Source organism: Myripristis murdjan, chromosome 9, assembly GCF_902150065.1.
Source record: "Myripristis murdjan chromosome 9, fMyrMur1.1, whole genome shotgun sequence".
NCBI lineage: Eukaryota > Metazoa > Chordata > Actinopteri > Holocentriformes > Holocentridae > Myripristis > Myripristis murdjan.
This window is the reverse complement of record NC_043988.1, coordinates 9,212,630-9,230,773: the sequence shown is the minus strand read 5'-3', so window position 1 is coordinate 9,230,773 and position 18,144 is coordinate 9,212,630. Positions and strand designations below refer to the sequence as shown.

General features: G+C 45.1%; 1 protein-coding gene across 2 annotated transcripts in view; it reads right to left on the bottom strand.

Annotated features, from left to right (window-relative positions):
• Positions 1-426: 426 nt before the first annotated feature.
• The window catches only part of mtmr3 (myotubularin related protein 3), a 29,027-nt gene continuing 11,309 nt past the window's right edge, over positions 427-18,144 (bottom strand). The window contains exons 12-22 of one of the 2 annotated variants that reach the window (XM_030060884.1): positions 17,883-18,014; positions 17,592-17,703; positions 15,033-15,228; positions 13,557-13,742; positions 13,088-13,258; positions 12,266-12,411; positions 9,930-11,487; positions 9,227-9,337; positions 8,304-8,392; positions 6,855-6,881; positions 427-4,848 (exon numbers count right to left, since the gene is read on the bottom strand). In XM_030060884.1, the coding sequence (XP_029916744.1) occupies positions 4,677-4,848; positions 6,855-6,881; positions 8,304-8,392; positions 9,227-9,337; positions 9,930-11,487; positions 12,266-12,411; positions 13,088-13,258; positions 13,557-13,742; positions 15,033-15,228; positions 17,592-17,703; positions 17,883-18,014 (2,900 nt within the window). In that variant the 3' untranslated portion in view covers positions 427-4,676. The remainder of the gene's footprint in view (positions 4,849-6,854; positions 6,882-8,303; positions 8,393-9,226; positions 9,338-9,929; positions 11,488-12,265; positions 12,412-13,087; positions 13,259-13,556; positions 13,743-15,032; positions 15,229-17,591; positions 17,704-17,882; positions 18,015-18,144) is intronic. The other variant, XM_030060885.1, reaches the window with a different exon arrangement.

Genomic DNA, 18,144 nt, shown 5'->3' with positions numbered 1-18,144 from the left:
AATCAAAAGCATGACTGATCCCTTTGTGAGAGACCCGTAATAAAACTGCTTGGCACCAGTCTCCACTAAAAAGAGACGGACACATACACACACACACTCACACACTCACACGCTCATACACACACACACACACACAGTCACGCCCGTCCATTCACACGTCCACAGCCACATCATGTGGTGATTCCTGGGCCGTTGCAGTGACGCCTCCAACAGGTGAACGTCAGCGTTAGTGAGGAAAAAACACAACATATGCAAACCAAGAGTACGTCTTGATAAAAGCGCAGAAAGGGATCATCCTGGCAACACGGTGTATATCAACCTCCTCACCCCACACCACACACACACCCAACCATGATGCACCACTCCCATCATGCCCTCCCTCCTGTGTGGGGTTACCAACTTCAGGTACAATACTGAAAACAACGATGCACCTTCATTTTCAGCTTTATTTCGATGTATTTTGTGGCAGTGTCTACTTAAATGTCATGTGCAAAAAAATTGTCCTTTATTTCATTTATTTTTTTCTTTTCCTTTAGACATTTCACATTCATGGATTGTTGAAGGAGACAAGCTTGGTGCCCCACACGCCTGTGATGGTGGTGAAAGTAAAAAGGATTCATGCTGTTGCCTGTCAGTGTGTCTGGGTGAAACCGCCCCCCGGCCTGTTCACACTCGGGGGCCCGGGGCAGGAAGGCAGCAGAGACACTGCAGATAGAGAAGGACCACGCTCTCATTTAGCCGTCTGAAACTTCCAAGTGAAGCTTCATTCCAAAATGAGAGCCTCCGATTGAAAAGAAAATGACACCTATTCTTACGAAATGAGTGATGGCGCAAAATTAAAACAAATTGTGGTGTTTTTGGAAGGTCTAAGTGAATTAAGTCCTTTGCTTTTCAGACTGAATCCTCTTTATTTTTGAGATACTGAATACAGAAGTGTGGGTAATGATGTTTTTTCAACATTTTGGGCTTTAAAGTTCTTTAGTTTGGGAGACGATGACCAGAAAGAGTCCAAGGGCTTGCAGATGTGGGCCTGGCTGAATAAAACATCTGCAAATAACTAATAGTCAGGCCTGAGGACTCTACAGGGAGCTCAGTGCTGCTGGCCAGCCTGAAAATACACTTACATTTACATCGGAGTGATTTGTTGCACCGCCAGCCTTGACACAATGGTGCAATTAAAAAAAAAAAGAAAGAAAGAAAATCAATGTTTTTACAAGTCATGTCTCACCCAGGCTGGCCTGACGCTGCTTGCTCAACCTTTTTTTTTCTTCCAGGTATTAAACAAAAGTGAAACTGCATCTTGGTTACGAGGGTGAAAGGGTTCCCTGTAAGAGTGAAGGTTAAGCCACTGAAAAACACAAGTCGAACACTACAGAAGGGCGCTGAGAAACACGGGCAGCGAGCCGGCCGCCGCTGCACACACTTCCCCACACTCTCTTCAGACAGCAGCTGCACATACGGTTTGCTGTTTGCTTGAGCCCGGAGGGAACTCAACATGGGCAAAGTTAACATCTTCTGGAGGATTTAAATTTTAGATAGTGTCAAGGTGCCAATCAACTGAGGCTCAAATGGTTTCCTGTGATAGTCCAAACTGTGGCCAAACCCTCCCAGCTACAACAAACAGCCGTTTGCAGATACTGTCTGGCCTACAATAATGAACTAATGTCTAAGTGTAAGCAGGCCCACTGCTAACATTAAGGGGGGGGAAGAATTTTTTTAAAAAATCAAAGATTGGCAGTCTTGAGAAGATCATCATGAACATAGTCTGCGGTTGTGTATTGTACCTTTAATGCTCCAGCTGATTGCCTGTAAAACACAGATTCAATAACAACAACAAAAAGGCCATACTTGATGATGTAAATCTGTAAAAGCGTCACTCGGCAACTACAAGCGCAGCGTGAGATCTCAATGAGTGTGAAAGAGGCTGTGTGTATAAAGTAGAGGTAGTGTTTGTAGATGAATTGTTTTTGTGTGTGTGTGTGTGTGTGTCTGTGTGTGTGTGTGGTTGGGTGGGGTGGGCGCTTAAGTCTGGGTTCAGGTTGCTTGTTTTGGACCACTGTTCTCTCAGTGCATAGGCATCTCATTGGCTGTGGGCCACACTTGTCATTTCAGTCGGATTTTTGAGATCCGGTCATAAAGAGGTCAGAGGTCACGAGAGTCGCTCCTCCGGTCGTTCACACTGGCCCTAAATGGTGGAGAAGCTGTTTTCTGCCCTTGTAAATTTGGCATCTGTCTACTTTTTATTTTTGTACAGTTTTTTCCAGGACTAGGACAGTGCTTGAAATTTCAATCGGATAATGCTGCAGACTGAAGCAAAGTTGGGATCAGTCACACTGGCCAGTGGCTGAGACCAGACGTTTTTTTTTGTTTGTTTGTTTGTTTTTAAATCACCCTAAAATGACAAGTGCCGCCGCAGCCGCAGACGGGAGCCACCTCTCATGGCCCTGCAGATCCACTACTGACCAACACTGATTATCCTGTGGCAACTGAATTGTCTGAACTTTCAACAGCAATTCAAGAATAAAACCTCAATAAATAACGTCAAAGTAAGGATCGCATTTAAAAGGGAAAACCACTGCAGCATCAAAACAGGACACCCTGCTCCTCTATTTAAAAAAAAAAAAAAAAAGCCTGTGTTTTCAACAGGTTGCAAATATAGTTTTTTTTTCTGCAATTAACGACAAAAGAAAACACAGATAGAAAAAAAACTTTTTGGTGACTAATTTAGTGAGCCACTATTCAAGGATTCTATACATTTTCTCTTAAATGCTATATACGTATCTGAATATATTATTTCATTCATTTATTTTACAAAAAAAGTGTATGTGTGTGTGTGTGTGTGTTTGTGTGTGCAAGGAGGTCATTGAATGGTTGTTAGGCAGGGTGGGGTGAAGCTGGGTCATCAGATTTCATGTGGAGCTGCAGACTTTTACTAACAAGCCAAGAAGCCCTTCAGTTGTCACTGGTTTCCTCCTTTTTCCTCACAGTTCATCCGTCCGGCTGGAAATCACAGCTGAGCTCATGGTCGTGTAGCACACTCAACAAAATCTCTGCCAAAATGTTTCCTTATTGCGTCAAAAGTTGTGTCGCATCGCACCTGTAAAAGCTCTTTGTGGATGATAAAACTCTCTTTCCTGGCGTACGGTATCCTGCGCTCACACTTCCACCATGACGTCTCTTCTGATTTCACCTGCACGGAAAAGATGAACTGCAAAATGACGTGCGCTTTTAACACCGTCCAGCTCCCAGTGCCTGCTGGGTAAGGTAATAAAGGGGGGGGCCATCTTGAGTGAAGGGCGTGAAGGCGGAGTTAACAGGAGAGATTACGCAGCCGGCGTCTGCCAGCAACAACCTGCGGCCGAGACACTTGACAAAACCGCTGCAGGTAATGAGTTTACACTTTGCGGCAGACGCTGCTCGTAATAACAGTCTATCAGCATGGAAGAGCTGAGCGCGTGTCAGCTGTTAAAGGGAAGGTGGAGGAGATTTAGAAGCCTACAGATCACTACGCAGCCCTCTCTCTTAAGACTTGTGTGTGCATGCTTTTGTTTCTGAGCCTCGTGGTAGCGCGGGTAGCCTGCTTGCACAAGTCTAAGGGGAATGAAATGACTTTCTTTGAATTCCAAACAAGCCATTGCAGTTTTTTTTTTTTTTTTTTTTCTTTTTGGAAAATGATTTAATTCCCCACTGACTTGCTATAACACTGCTAAGAGGCTACCGTTTCTCACAAACAAAAACACAGCAAAACAATTCAATATCCCAAGAGCATTTTTCATTAGTGATCGCCAAGGTAGACTTTTAAGACAATCCTGAACCCTCAGGAGAGAGTTCAAAGACACTCAGCAACCGCCTGCCTGCTGCTCATGGCACTTTGGCCTGAATCCCAACACATCAAACACAACTCAAACTGACACCGACACGCATGTGCAACTTGCGTCAAAATTTAAACTGCAAGCAAATAATGCCGAGTTGGGATTCAGCCCACAGTTTGGTACGTCTTCCCCCAGTCGCCGTCCGGTCAGTATTGGGACACGTTCTCATGCTGAGGGACTGTCTGTTTAACGCCGGGACATTGCAGCTTCGCTCATCTCTCCGGATGTTACAACGTCCAAAGAGAATCAAGAAGTCCAATTTGGGTAATGATGGTACACAGAGGTTTGTTGATAAGAGCAGATGGGTTATGCTTCTGAATGTTGCAGCCCTCCAGGAAACGTCCCAGCAGCACAGTGAGATGACCCTCTCTACCTGCCTGGTTCAAGGCACCAGGAAGTCCATCCTCATGCCAATGCCCCCCTGTCAGCCCCCCCCCCCCCCGGCCTTGTAGTGCAGTCCCAACACTGCCCTCAAACCCTAAGCGAGTCAACATGTGCTTTTTCTCCCTCTCTCTCTCTCTTTCTCTCTCTCTCTCTCACACACACACTCTCTCACACACACACACTTCCTGCCCATTCCTTCCCCGTGCACACCCACCATTCAAAGTGCTCGGCATCTTGCCAACAAGCTATTCAGCTCCTCCACGGCAGCAATCTCTGTATATACACATGAAAGTCCATATCTGCGGCACGCACACAAAGTCCATGGGACATTCTGGATAGCTCCTGTGCTCGTCTTCAGCGGTGCGCCTGTATTGGTGGCTGGAGGCTACACCCGAGTCCCCAGTCCCAGTCCCCCCGGCCCTAGTTGGAGCTGGCGGTGATGGTTTTCTCCAGCTCCAGGTCCATAGGAGCTGAGTTTAGCTGGAGGCTACTGTAGCAAGACTTGCAAACGCGGCTGGGCTCAAACAGCTGCTGGCTTGGCACTGGGATCTTCTGGTCACAACAGCTGGCGCAGAACACATTACCACAGTTCCTGCAGGGGAGACATACTGGTCAGTACTGGACTCTGCTTCAGTTAGAGCCCCTTTACACCTGGCAGCACCACGCGTCTCAAAATCCAATACCACTATTTCTCAATATCAACACTGATAGTAGGGATGACTTGGTATTTTTCATAAGGTATTTACACAAATGATGTTTTGTTAAACAATCATAGTAACGTGGATATGATGGCCGAGCAGGTAAAGGCAAATGATACAATGGCTAGGATAGTCCGATAAGCTCAGAAGTGTCTTTAATGTGATGCAGCCTTTAAAACCAGAAAACGACAACACATATGCCACATCACATTATAATATTCAATTTCCTAGATGTTATCTAGTTTCATATTGCAGGATTCATTTAATATCACCCAATCCATGTTGCTGCATACATCACTCCCTATCCTCAAAGCTGATAGTAAACACCACAGCTCGCTGTTCCCCTTAAATAAGTATAACGGAAATCCATTATGGACGACTGTGTTTTTGTTTGAGCTGATTTGTTTCCCATTTGGATCTGTACTTGTTTGCATAGTTATTACATGTAACTGGAGGTGCTTTGCATTTCTATTTTGCTGCCAATATAGTCAAATGAACATTTCTAGAATGGTTCAGGTGATCAGATCTTTTGAATTTTGGACACGGTAACATGGTGATTCTGCACAAGTGTTGTATTTTCCTGGTTTTTAAGGCCACATTACAGTAAAGTGAGTGTCCAGTAGCTTATTGGTCTGTTCTAGCTGTTCTGTTATTTGCTTCGACCTGCTTGGGCATCACATCCACTTTACTAAAGACTGTTGTGTGTAAATATGTCATGAAACCATCAAGAGTCTAAACAATATCATATCAATACTGAGGTATTCAGAAAAAGATGTTGTGATACTTGATTTTGTCCATTGTCCAGTCCTAGTTTGAACTTTGATTTTTGTATTCTTGCTCTGCCAGATTACAGTACAATCACTCAAGGCGCATGTTAACGCAGGTGAAAAGAGGCTCTGAGATCAGTCCACTGAATGGTTAGGAGACATCATCATTCATCACAGGTGCTGCTCACACTGCTCCGGCTCACAGTTCAAATTGACCATGTGATCTTCACTCTACATGCCAGGTTAGCAGAGGTGCTCTCACACTCAGCCGTGCTAAATTGGATATTCAGTCTGGTTATGACAAACATTACCAGCATTGGACAGGAAGGCATATCACACTGGGGAGAGGTTTCGTCAGGGTTTAAAATACCCATGCTCAGATTCAGAAGTAAGGCCATGCTCACACACGTACACACACAGTGGCCCCTTTCACCCCTTACAGCCGCCTGCACTCGCTTGTGGAAATTGGTCTTTATGTGTGGCCCTCAGCGTAAATGAAACGCATCAGCATGGAATTCACTTGGAGGGTCGTGTCTCCGCTCTCGTGCAGCTCCAGGTTTGACTGACTGGCCTCCAATACCATGCTGTGCTGGTCAGAGGTGAGGTGCAGGGGCTGGAGTGGGGCAGCATGCCGCCGGGATGGGGGCAGGAGGGTAGTGGGGCGGGGAGGTGTGAGGGTGGGGTGCTGATGAGGTGCTATGGCGGGAGGAAGGTTGAGGGTGAGGGAGTCCATGGCTTTTTTTTTTTTTTTTTTGCTTTTTTTTTTTGGAAAGTGGCCTGACGCTTAGCTCACTGATTTGAAATTTGCAGATAAAACAATAATGAGAGGCATTGGTGCGAAGCCCTCAACCCCTCGTAGCACACCCACCGAACAGCACCATGCTCGTGATCGCAGCCAATCACAAACCGCTGAATATCTGAAATATCTGGCACTGGGGGTCTCACTCTCAAGTTCGTACATATATGCGTCAGAAGAGACATAAACCTGAGGACTTGCTGCCAACTACAACAGAATGAAGGGAAACCAGATGCAGTGGATGAGGGAAGGGTGAAGAGGAGGGAAGGGTGTGGTTAGGATAGGAGGTTGTTTAGAGTGGAGGGGTGGGGGACAGGGTAGGGGAGCCGAATCTCACCAGACCTCCTGGACAGGCTCCCTGCCACTGTGGAGGAGAGGGGTAAACAATGGATAAGAGCAGCCACCACAGCGGCCCATACAGCACACACTGAAACACACTTCCAACTAAAACAAAACAAAAAAAAAGCTTCATCCCCTCTCCTATTATCTAATTATGCTGTGTGAAATGTAAAAATTGTGAAACAGCTACAACAATGTTGTTTTGACTTCTTTTTTTAAACGAGCGCTGAGAGAGAAATGGTGCTGACGTAACTGGAGGCGGTTGTAAACAAGTCGGGCGTCAGTCTTCATATGAACAACTAGGAGTCCAACATAATTTCTACTACAACTTGTGTCCGCCAGAGGTTAACTGGCCCACTTCACCATGGAGGAGGAAAGGAAGAAAAGAGCAGGCAACAGCGATTTATGAGGAAATGAGAATACTCAAAGAGAGGAAATGCCCCCAGCTGACAGAGAGAGACCTGAAAAGCACTGAATTCGTCTCTCACTCACACACATTTCCAAGGATCTGAGGATCTGAGGATATATATACCCAGGGAACCCTGCAGCTTTCAATGTCAGAGGAGGCCAGACTGAATGACAATACACAATGACAATTAGGGCTGGGACCACATCGGCTTATTATTGCTAAACTGATAGCAGATGGATTATCAATAAGACACACATCCATAAAAAAGACCCGCAAAAACTTGGCAAATAGTCACAGACGTATGAAACCGCAGCGGCTGTTTTACTTGTCATTTTTTACAATTGTGCCGCATCAGACTATGTAACCGATATTTTAATCCCCCACTTTTTACAGTGTTTTTCCCAGTGTGTCTGCTCTGTGTTCTGTTGACTTTTTTTCAGTCACATTTTTGTTTAAGTAAACTACCAACAGCATGTACCTGCTGCCATTCTGCTGCCGTTCTGAGAAAACAGCAGCCTTCATTGTCAGGTGGATATAACTCTGCTAACAGCACGAAGCAACAAGTGCCATGTCACTTTGTATGGGGAAAAAAATGACCCTGCATTCTCACAAATCAGACTGGACACTGTAGTGCACAGGTTGTCCAATAATGTCTCTGAAGGAGTCAAATATGTTATTTGTAAGAACAAGGAAATTAATCTGTCTATAAATGTGTTAATCTGACCTGGGGCTGGGGGCAGTCTTTTTAAGACTGATGTTTTTGCGCTTCCCCGTGGCAAAAAAACAAAACAAAACAAAGTTGGCCACAGTCGGTCTTCTGATGACTTGACAATACCGTAAATAAAATAAAAATAGTGATAATTTTCAACAATTTTGTCCCAATATATTGATTTTTCAAAATGCACCTAACAAGCTCTACAAAAATGATCTTCCGCGGCAAGAAATGAGGGGATATTTAATAGGAGAACAGCAAGAAAAGAAAGGCCTCCTCAAGTCGGTGATACTGACTAAAGTTTTGAGACAGGGCTGTGTGGTTACCTGCAGTGATGCTTCCTGGTGGCGAGCCAGAAGCTCCTCTCACAGCCGTAACACTGGGCTGCCAAATGGTCTGGGTACCAGCGGGTGACCTGCAATGTGCAGCCCAATCTCAGTTAACAGCTCTAATCTGAGCTACAAACCATCAACTGACTAAAGGATTTGAACCCCAGAAACTGCATCCACAAATAACACACCAGAAGCTACAGTGCAGAGGAAAAGTGAAGGAATGGGTGTGTTCTTCAATTCAAGTACAACTACAGCCAAACGTGTGTCCAGACACGACAGGCCGAGGAATAATATACAAAATATACGGCACTGGCAGTAGGGCAACATATTGATGACATAAATATCATGAGACTAGATATCAGCTGGGATTTTAGAGTTTTAAATGTACAACAGTAAAGGGATGCAATTGTCTGAACTGACTTGTTTTATTTGATTGTTGTAGCAATTTTGTTATTTTCTTCCACCTATTTGGTCATCACATCCACATTAATAGTGACTGTCTGTACTCTCACTGAGTGAATATCTTTTGAAAGCATCAATAGTCATACCTGCAATATCATCACAATATTGGTATCAGGTATTTGGTCAAAGAAGTCATACTTGATTTTGTCCATTATCAGCCAGCCCTTTTTGGTAAATGTTAGGGCGCCTTACAATATTATGGTGGCAGACATTTGTACTAGTAGTATTTGTACTATGAATGGTAACAGTAGCAAACACATAACAGACAAGATGTGCAAAAAATTGCACAATTCCACTCTGTTCCATTGTGTTCTCACTTGATCATTTGGCCTGATTCAGGCTCTTGATGGCTAACATGCCATGGTAAAGAGGACTCTGAGCTCACAAAGAGAAAAAATACACATTATGAGAGCTTTGTTCTACCATCCTTGGTTAATATTTTCATGGTTGCTTACCTCAGTGTCCTGCTTGTCCACCTGCTCCCAGCTGGCCTCGGAGAAGAGCTCTGTGCTACAGCGTGACAGACAGTTGGGGTCCAGATTGTACTCCGAGTCTGTGATTGAGGTCTGCATGGACAGAACGCTTACTTTAATCACTATGCACAATAAATGTTCAGGAATTTGTCTTGTTGCTTGTTTAGTTTCACAGGACATACTGACAGATAATGCAAAGTTAGTGATGAACAGTCAGTGCTGCCATTCTAGTGTAATCCTGAAGCTTGTTTTGACACTTGAGTTATACCCTCATGTGGCATTTTGACTGAATGTGACTGAGTGTTAGATGTAGATAGTCAAGCTGATGTGGATTACAGCAACTGCATCTTGTTCCAATTGTCCACTGTGGTTTTCAAAACTTGAGTGTGTCACAATTTAGCTTTTCATTTTCAACAAGGAAACAAAGATAGCACCTCTGAGGACTTTTACAGGACTAGCTTTAGCAAGATTATCCTCTGTAATTTCATAATATGGCTGTCTGTTTTACATGCCCTCTCTCTGACTTCAGAAAACCGTATGAAAACTATATACACTGCACCACCAGCAGGCTATGTAAGGTTCATGTTCCCATTCAAATAACATCAACCAGAACAGCTTGCTTATGCCACTATATGTACACAATAACAGGTAAGACAATTTCAACGTCACTTTAACAGCAACTTACCACTTCATCTCCCATATCCCCATTGATCCTGAGGGAGCCAGCGTGGTGCTGGTTCTCAAGGCGGCTCCACAATTCCTGCACCTGCTTCTTCAGAGTCTCCACCTCCATCTGGTGGCCTGCCTCAATCTGCCTCAGCCTCTGCTGGATGGCATCTGTGTGCAGTGTCAGCCCGTCGTCGTCAAGATGGCTGCGGGACGGTTGCTCTGGGCTGGCAGCAGCCCGGCCCAGTGGGACGTGGCAACAGCGGTGCTGGGAGCAGCTGCCCCGATGGTGGAGGCTGAGGGAGTTGCAGCTTGCTAGGGACACCTGCCGACTCAGCAGGGTCCGCTCCCCGTTCACTTTGGCCCAATGTGGTCCGCTGCTGGGATCCCCGTCAGAGCTCTCACCGTTACACAGCCCCTCCCTGCTGGGCTCAGCACTCACAGACTGAAAGGCACTGAGAGAGGGTCGTTTGCTGCCCCCATTTAAAGTCCTGGCAGCTCCGTGCTCTGCCTCGCTCTCCAGCCCGTTCTCCTTCCTAAGGCAGGGGTGCTGGCTCCTGCCTTCGTTGCAGGGCTGAGGGCCAAGGCTGACAGGCGGCTGTGCCGGGAGTTCTAGCCGGCTGCAGGCCTCTTCAGTCAGAGTCTCTGTGGAGCTCTCCATGAGTGAGGCCCTCTTGTCAGCCTGCTCCACCGGCTCTGAGATGTCTCTGTTAGATTCGGGGTCTCGACAGGCTGTCTCCACAGCCTCTGCCGCTTCAGGTGGCTCATCCCCAAAGCCATTAGTTATAGTTCTATGGCCCGCAGGCTGGTCTGGCTTGGTGTTGTCAGGATGACTGGGTCTGTGTTTCAGCTCTTCCTGGAGAGAACAGTTCTCCAAAAGCTGCATCACCAGACCCTCTGAAAGTGGCGCCTCCTCTGCTGCCTGTTCCTCTGGTTGCTCTGCCACCTCTGTGGGCAGAGGAGCACTGGTCAGTGAGAAACTGTCTTCCTCAGCCTCAACCAGACCATTTTCTGGATGGTGACCATTGGAAAATGGTTCTGTCTGCATTTCAGTCCCATTGACCTTAGCATACTGATCTACCTCCTCGATATTTGCTTCCACTTCCAAGTCAGTGTTACTCCCCTCAGTGTTACTCCCCCCAGCACTCCCCTCTCTCTGAGCATCAGCTCCTGCCTCCTCCTTTGTGGCTTCCTGAAGAATGTTCTCCATCTGACCCTCCGCTACACCTGCTGCCACAGACAGCTCGGCTTCCTCGCTGTCCTCTCCTGCTGTCGATGAGCCCTGAGAAGCTCCCTGTCCCAGGTCAGCTAGCGGGACCTCAGGCTGGGGGCTGTCGTCCAGCTCATTGTCCACTGTGTCTGAGTAAGGCCCCGCTCCGGGCTGACCATTAGCCCGCCCCTCTTGATCCGGGCCACCCCCTCCCTCAGGCCCCACGGCCATGTTGAGCTCCAGGGAGCGCCGATGGTCCTGCCACTTCTCATTGAGGCTCGGGTCACTGGAGCGCCGGTTAGGAGCCAACGAGCTTCCAAGCTCACATGCGCTGGGCAAGTTATCAAAGGAGCGAGTCTTCGGACGTCTTCAGGGGAAGAAGGAAACAGAGAAATAGTGAGCCGATGCATGGAAATAGACTTCTCATCTAATAATGTCTCAGTGTCTTTGAAGCCCCATGATTCAAACCATAGCCACACACGTATCCAGTAAATCATTACAGAAAGTTAAATATTAAGAGCTGTGTACGTTTTTAATGTAAGCTCTGTGCGTAGCCTTATATGTTAACTAACTAGGCACTCAGCCACCCAAGCCACATTCATTCTACCCAGTCAAAATATACAACAGTATTCTGCAGAAAGCAACTCTAACTATGGTAATGCTGCCACTTTCTGCTGTGTAACCTGATACCACAATCCATGTGAGTGAAATAAGTATTTACTGGGAAAAGGTCATGGATTACAGCTTTGAGTGAGATGACTTCAAGTCTTTGATGATTTAATATCCCTATCAAATCAAATCGCCATAAAATGATAATCAAGAAAGTCCCAAACAAACTAACCCACATAATAAAAATATATTCAGAATTGCTCTCAGTGACCCAGAGATGTTTATCATTAACACTGTGGATATAAAAAAGAAATAAAGTCACAATTAACTTCCTGTTCCTCTTTTATGATGCTGTCATGGACATGAGACATGAGATAAGCAGAGCAAAAATACAGTCTCAGTTATGTATGAATGATCCAATCAGGTTATAGTAGAGGAATTTAAAAGCCGGGCCCCACTGGCTTTCAGGGCCCTCAACCTGGGTTTATCTTACATCAGGCAGGAAGAGGGGGTCGGTGCCATTGTGCCCGGCTCACCTGCCCAGGGGCGCATCCTCGGGGTTGGCACCGGGCACAGGGTAGGGGGCACACGAGTCGTCAGAGGGCGTGGTGGGGGAGGAGCTGGGCAGATAGACGGCCGTCCACAGCATCAGGTTGCGCACATGACACACTGGGTGGAGAACCTGCAACAACCAACAGTCACAAGCTTTTAACTGTGGATGTCATCAGGACACAGAAAGCAGAAAGAGAAGCAGGCCTGGGGAAAGAAAAGGCAAGCAAAAACTATTTTGGAAGCAAATGAATGAACAGCATAATCAACCTCATGCTATACTGAGTAGAAAATACATGTAATCACCAAGGAAATAAAAAAAAGAGAGAGAGAGACAGAGAGAGAGAAGTGTGCACACATTGGAATGTGAGCACCAAAACAACAGCGTAACCACAAAAATGTGCTTTGCTTCCCAGAGGGTGGTAAAGAGACTCATAAATCATATTTGGCTTTGTCACAATGAATCTTATACAGCATTAGGAAACACATGATGAAATACGGTGCTCCAGGGGTTGTCTTCTCTGCAGTGATTTGGGACATTGGAAAACCCTCCTGAGGAGCGCAGACTTCTCAAGTTTCAAATCAAAAATCTAAAATCGTTTCCTGATTGTGTTGTTGCATGTTTTGATTTGTAATGCTAATTTGTCTTACTGATTTTCACTGAATGTCTTGCCTACTTTTTAAACATACTTAAGAAAAATGTCAAGTTTATTATTAATACTTGGTGTCGCCAAGACCAGAGTGAAACACAACCAGTAGTGCAGTAGGGAGGTGGATGCATGGAGCAGCGTTAAAAACAATGAACATACGGTTTCGGAGTGGGAGGAGTACAGCATGTTTCTCAAGGTGCGGTTGGCCGGTCGGAGCAGCGACCAGACTGAGCAGGTCCTCTCCTGGACGTGACGGTCCTCTCTCTCCTTGCCACTGTTACACAGGAAGGTGCCGAACAGACAGGAGTAGGTGTGCTGCACCAGTTTCACCTGCATACAAACACACACAGTGACATGTAGGGGCTTGCATGCACCGCAGGTATGATATTAACAAGAGACCATAAAAACCTTGTGACCACAAAAAAAAAAAAAAAAAAAAAAAAAACAGCCCCCCCAGTAATTGCCGTAATTGCACATTAGTGGTTCACATTTGCATATTAAACATAAATACACTTGAATCAATGGCACATCATGATACAAACAGCCTGCTGCATCTAATCCTCTAATCTGAGCTTCAGATTTTGAGACATTGCGCTAACTGGGTGTGACTTTTCATTCCAGCACTCACCAAGAAGGCCTCGTTGAACTCAAAGGAGCATGGAAACTGTCTCTGCAGCTGGTGGACACAGTCCAGCCACTGTAGGAAGACGGGACAGCGCTCGTTCAGGTCCTCAGAGTTTTCCCCGTGGCCGCAGCGGTCGGCAAACTTGTGGCCAAAGTCCAGCCACTCGGCCTCCACCAAGACCTGGAAGCCCTGCACACGCACACGCACACAGAGTGGCACAAAAGCTTAGACAATATTTCCCAAAGGCAATATAAAGGTACTGAAGATAGTAAAGATAATTTTTTTTTACCAGCGCTATGACAGGATTTACAACAGAGATATAAATTTAAATAATAAATTTAAAAATAGTTGTAAATGTAAACAATTTCATTCTACACTCAGATCCTCTACTATTATTTCATTTTAAAACAACACATTTATACTAGTTTATTTCTGGATTTGACCCCAGCTGGATTTCTGCCTGAACATGTCGTAGCGTTAAAACAACCCACTTCTCACCCACCTAACAACCTGGGAGAAAAGCGGGAGAAAAGCCAGACCTGACCCAGCATATGTTCTGTACAACGTAAACACCAAATGTACAAATGTCACCGTAACCATGGTAACCATTCATCACCTGCGTGTAAGGTGTGTTTGAGTTGGCCTCAGTGGGAAATTGTGGCAAACAGTCAATTGCTGTGTACTTGAGGTGAGAGAGAACTATAAAATAAAAAATTAAAAAAAAAAAAAAAAATCTAAGCTAGGTTCACAGAGCATTTGTTTCAAGTTGTGAATATAACTCTAGCAGGGAAAAGGAAGGTAATAAATATTCATGGATACTGATGATGATTAATCCTACCACGGTTCTGCTACAGCATTTTTAGCCAGGTCAGTTGTGTAATTGCAGATGCTGCATTCAGCTGCTGATTGTAAGTAGTAGGTGCAGCAAACGCAGTGATAATGACAGTGGAGATTTTTTTTTTTTTTTTTTTTTTTTTAACTTTTTTTCCCCCTTTTTCTTACTTGAATCACAACATGTCTTGTGGCTACATTGCACTATTGCACATCTATTGAGGCTACTGCCAGAGAACCTGGCATAAGTGCCTCTTCTATTATAGATTTCTCTCTGTGTGGCAAGTTGAGAGAGGAGCCATTGCTCTTTGATTCTGAGGGACTGACACCAAAACATAACATTTACTACTGATGTCTTAGAGAGCTGAAAATCTGGCTACTATAAATCTCCATAGCTACGCTGGAAATATCCTGATGTGATGTCTATGTTTGCCAAGTGATCCACAGGATTAAGAAAAGTAGGTCAAAAATGTCAAGTAATGAGTTTTAGTATTTGAGGGTCAATGTGGTGAAGCGTTGGATTAGGATTCAAACAAAACCTAAAGTGGATGAGGGGTGGCAGTGGGATCCAAGCCTTAAGTTTTGGGGTAAATATGAACTCTACATTGGAGTTTACTGCCTGATGATGAAGGGATTCTCCAGCCTCACCTCAATAGTGCGGTAGTACGGGTCCAGCAGCAGCTTGGACAGTGCAGCGATCTGGGGCGTGCGGTCCCAGCCATCGGAGCAGTGCACCAGGACGGGCCTGTGGTCACGGTCCACGGCGTTGACCACTAACAGGGCTGCCTTCAGCAGCAGAGAGAGATGCTGCAACCACTTTGTGCTCTCCAGAGCAGACAGCCAGCTGCAGGCACACACACACACAAACAGGAAGAGAGCAAAAACATCAGGGGACCTTGTTTGCCTCGTACGCAGGGTTCCTGCTGTGGCACAGAGGTGAAATTCAATTACGTTTCCATGACTTATCACAGAAAAGTCAAAGCACTTCCATGACATCAAATTTGTTATTCCTTCCTGGGTGACACACTGTAAAATACATGTATTAACCGATTCCCTGATTTTCAATGCCTGGAGTAGGTCTCTGCTAATTCAATGATATTCCAGAAATTCCATAACCTTGCATAGAGTTTGTCATTATGTGTCAATGTCAATGTCTGTAATGGGAAAATTACGCTGTGGATAGTCTGCAAGCCTCACCTCAGCATCGCACTCATAACACAACATTATTCACGCAAGCCTGAAGTGGCTGAAGTTGCACAAATTTCAAAGCGTAAATTGAGCAGCAAAGGAGCAGCCAGTCTTTCTATGCAGCGTCGAGTTCTCAAAGTCCCTCTTTCCACCTGGCATTAACATACGCCCTCAGTGATGCAATCACAAGTGGACAGTGCTAAGTTAAGTAAAGGTGTCAACAGCACCCAAAGTGTCCGTAATGCGTCCTGAGATCCCGTCGTTCAGGCCAGATTCTGAGGTAATGCTTTAGTCCACATCACGTTTGAAGTATAAACAGACGTGTGCCACCAGACGGATTGAGGGAGTGCCTAGTCAACTGACATCCCCTGTCTTCTTCAACTCCCTGTACTTTAATCCGGACACCGGCCCGACCCATCAGTTTTCCAGTGGAGAAAATATGCTGCCTGATTCTACCCAGCATAGCTGAACTGTCAGCGCTGATGGACCAAATGCAAACTGAAGGCAGAAAGCAGCTGTTTATTGAATAAAAATATAGGCTGTCTACCTCAGGGCCACAACCGTGGAGGAGCCCCCAACTATTTGCACATTCAACCATTCTACTTCAACTTCAGGTTCAAGTTCATTTATCCACCCCTGCAGACAGCCCTAACGTCTCAAATCCACTCATGATAATGTTTATTTACACAGCACTTTTTGAAAACCTGTTGTGTGCAAACCGAACAAATTGGAATGGAAATAAAAGAAAAGAATTGCAATTGCAATACTGACTGATTTATTGTATTTCTTTAAGAGCACTTCAAATTTGTATGTATGGCAATTATGTTGTATGACAACATAATTTGGCAGAACTGAAGAAATTACAGTAATAACATACAGATGTGAAATATGTCATAAGTAACTGACAGTGCATAACAATGAGGGTGGAGCAAGCAAGGATGCCTCCTTTTTTTAAATGCCTGTTGCCTCGACTCAAAATAACAACACATTTGGTCTTTGCAAATGGAAATGATACATGCTTTGCAAATGGAAATGATACGTGCTTATTTGCATATAGAGCGGGGAAGTAAGTTTCAATCGAAAGTGGGCACTGGACACGCATGTGGAGACACATTCTAATGCAAGGTATGAATGGAAGTACCACCCAAGACGCCTGTTAATGACAGGTATAAACAGGACCAAAGTCAGCCTGAATCTGATGGGATCCATTGAAGCCGACCAGGTTCATTAAAAAATCCTAAAGTTACCTTCTCATTGGGTATTAACTTCACATTTACGCGTGTATTAACAGAAAAAAATAGACCTGTAAAATACCACCCGCCACCCGTCTAAGGCAAAACACTGAAGTTTATCTGTGGCATTCACACTTTGGATACTGACACAAATTAGATTTAGCTTTCAACAGATCACAGAAAAAAATACATGTAAGGTAATCATTTTTAATATCAGGAGTGATGTTTACTCAATTTTTTTAAAAAATCTGGCTGTGAGAGCATGACATTTCAATACGCAAGGCCCCTGAAATACTATGCACTTGAATACTCACAAACATGCTGACCCTCTGTCCACTCATTATCACAAAGCCTTGCCTTGGTTATGGTCTCTTCACAAAAGACAGAATCTAATTACAAGATCTAGCATTAGAGGAGGATCTTTGAGTCTGTTCCAGGTCACGAGATTTTTTCCTTTTCTTTTTTTTCCCTTTTAATTTGATCTTCTAACCACTTTCAACAATGTGCTCTTGAGCCAGTGTGATTCAATTACAGATCATTGTAGAGTGGAATCTGGGAGCGCAGATGGAAAGAGATCCTCCGCTCTGGGGCTGGGCCAGGCCTTCTAAATCGGGCACAGATGTATGGCCTGGGCCAAAACACAGCTGTGATTACTAGTTACTACAGTTACTACAGCACCGCTACAGACGTTTGGGTGTAATAGTTTTCCGTTTCTCGAGCTGTGACTCAGAGCTGGCATCCAGGGAGTCTGAAGCTGCAGGCACCGCTGGAGGCAAAAAATACTCACTTGGCTGGATCAGGCATCTGAGTGCAGAGGAAACGCAGTGACTGGAAACTCTTGCGGATGGAGTGGATGTTGGCCATGCCCATGAACACCACCTCGCAGTTTGGGTAGTACTCTGAAACAAGAAAGATAATATTAAAAGACAAAAGAAATAAAGATAATAAAAATTTGTGAAGATTTTAAATATCAGCACAGGAAATAATAGCATTTGTGGTTGATAGTGAGCTGCTGAATACTCAGTACACATTGACCTAATTCTGCTGGTGCCCAGGGACTGAGCTGAAAAGGGCCTACCTGGGCATTCACAGCCTCCCCCTTTGGCTCTGTTGGCCACGGCCGCAGCGTAGGACCTGGCATCCAAGATCAGTAACTTGTGGGGCTGGATGGCCAACGTCTCCACCTCTGAACTGTTGGTCATGGAGGATTCTGACACACAGAAAACACAGCAGGGTCAAAAAGCTGCACAACAACACAACAGTGTGTGTTAACCAGGGTTCACTGTGATACAATGAATGACATTTCAATCAAGGAATCCTTCAGTGAAAGCTGTGAATTC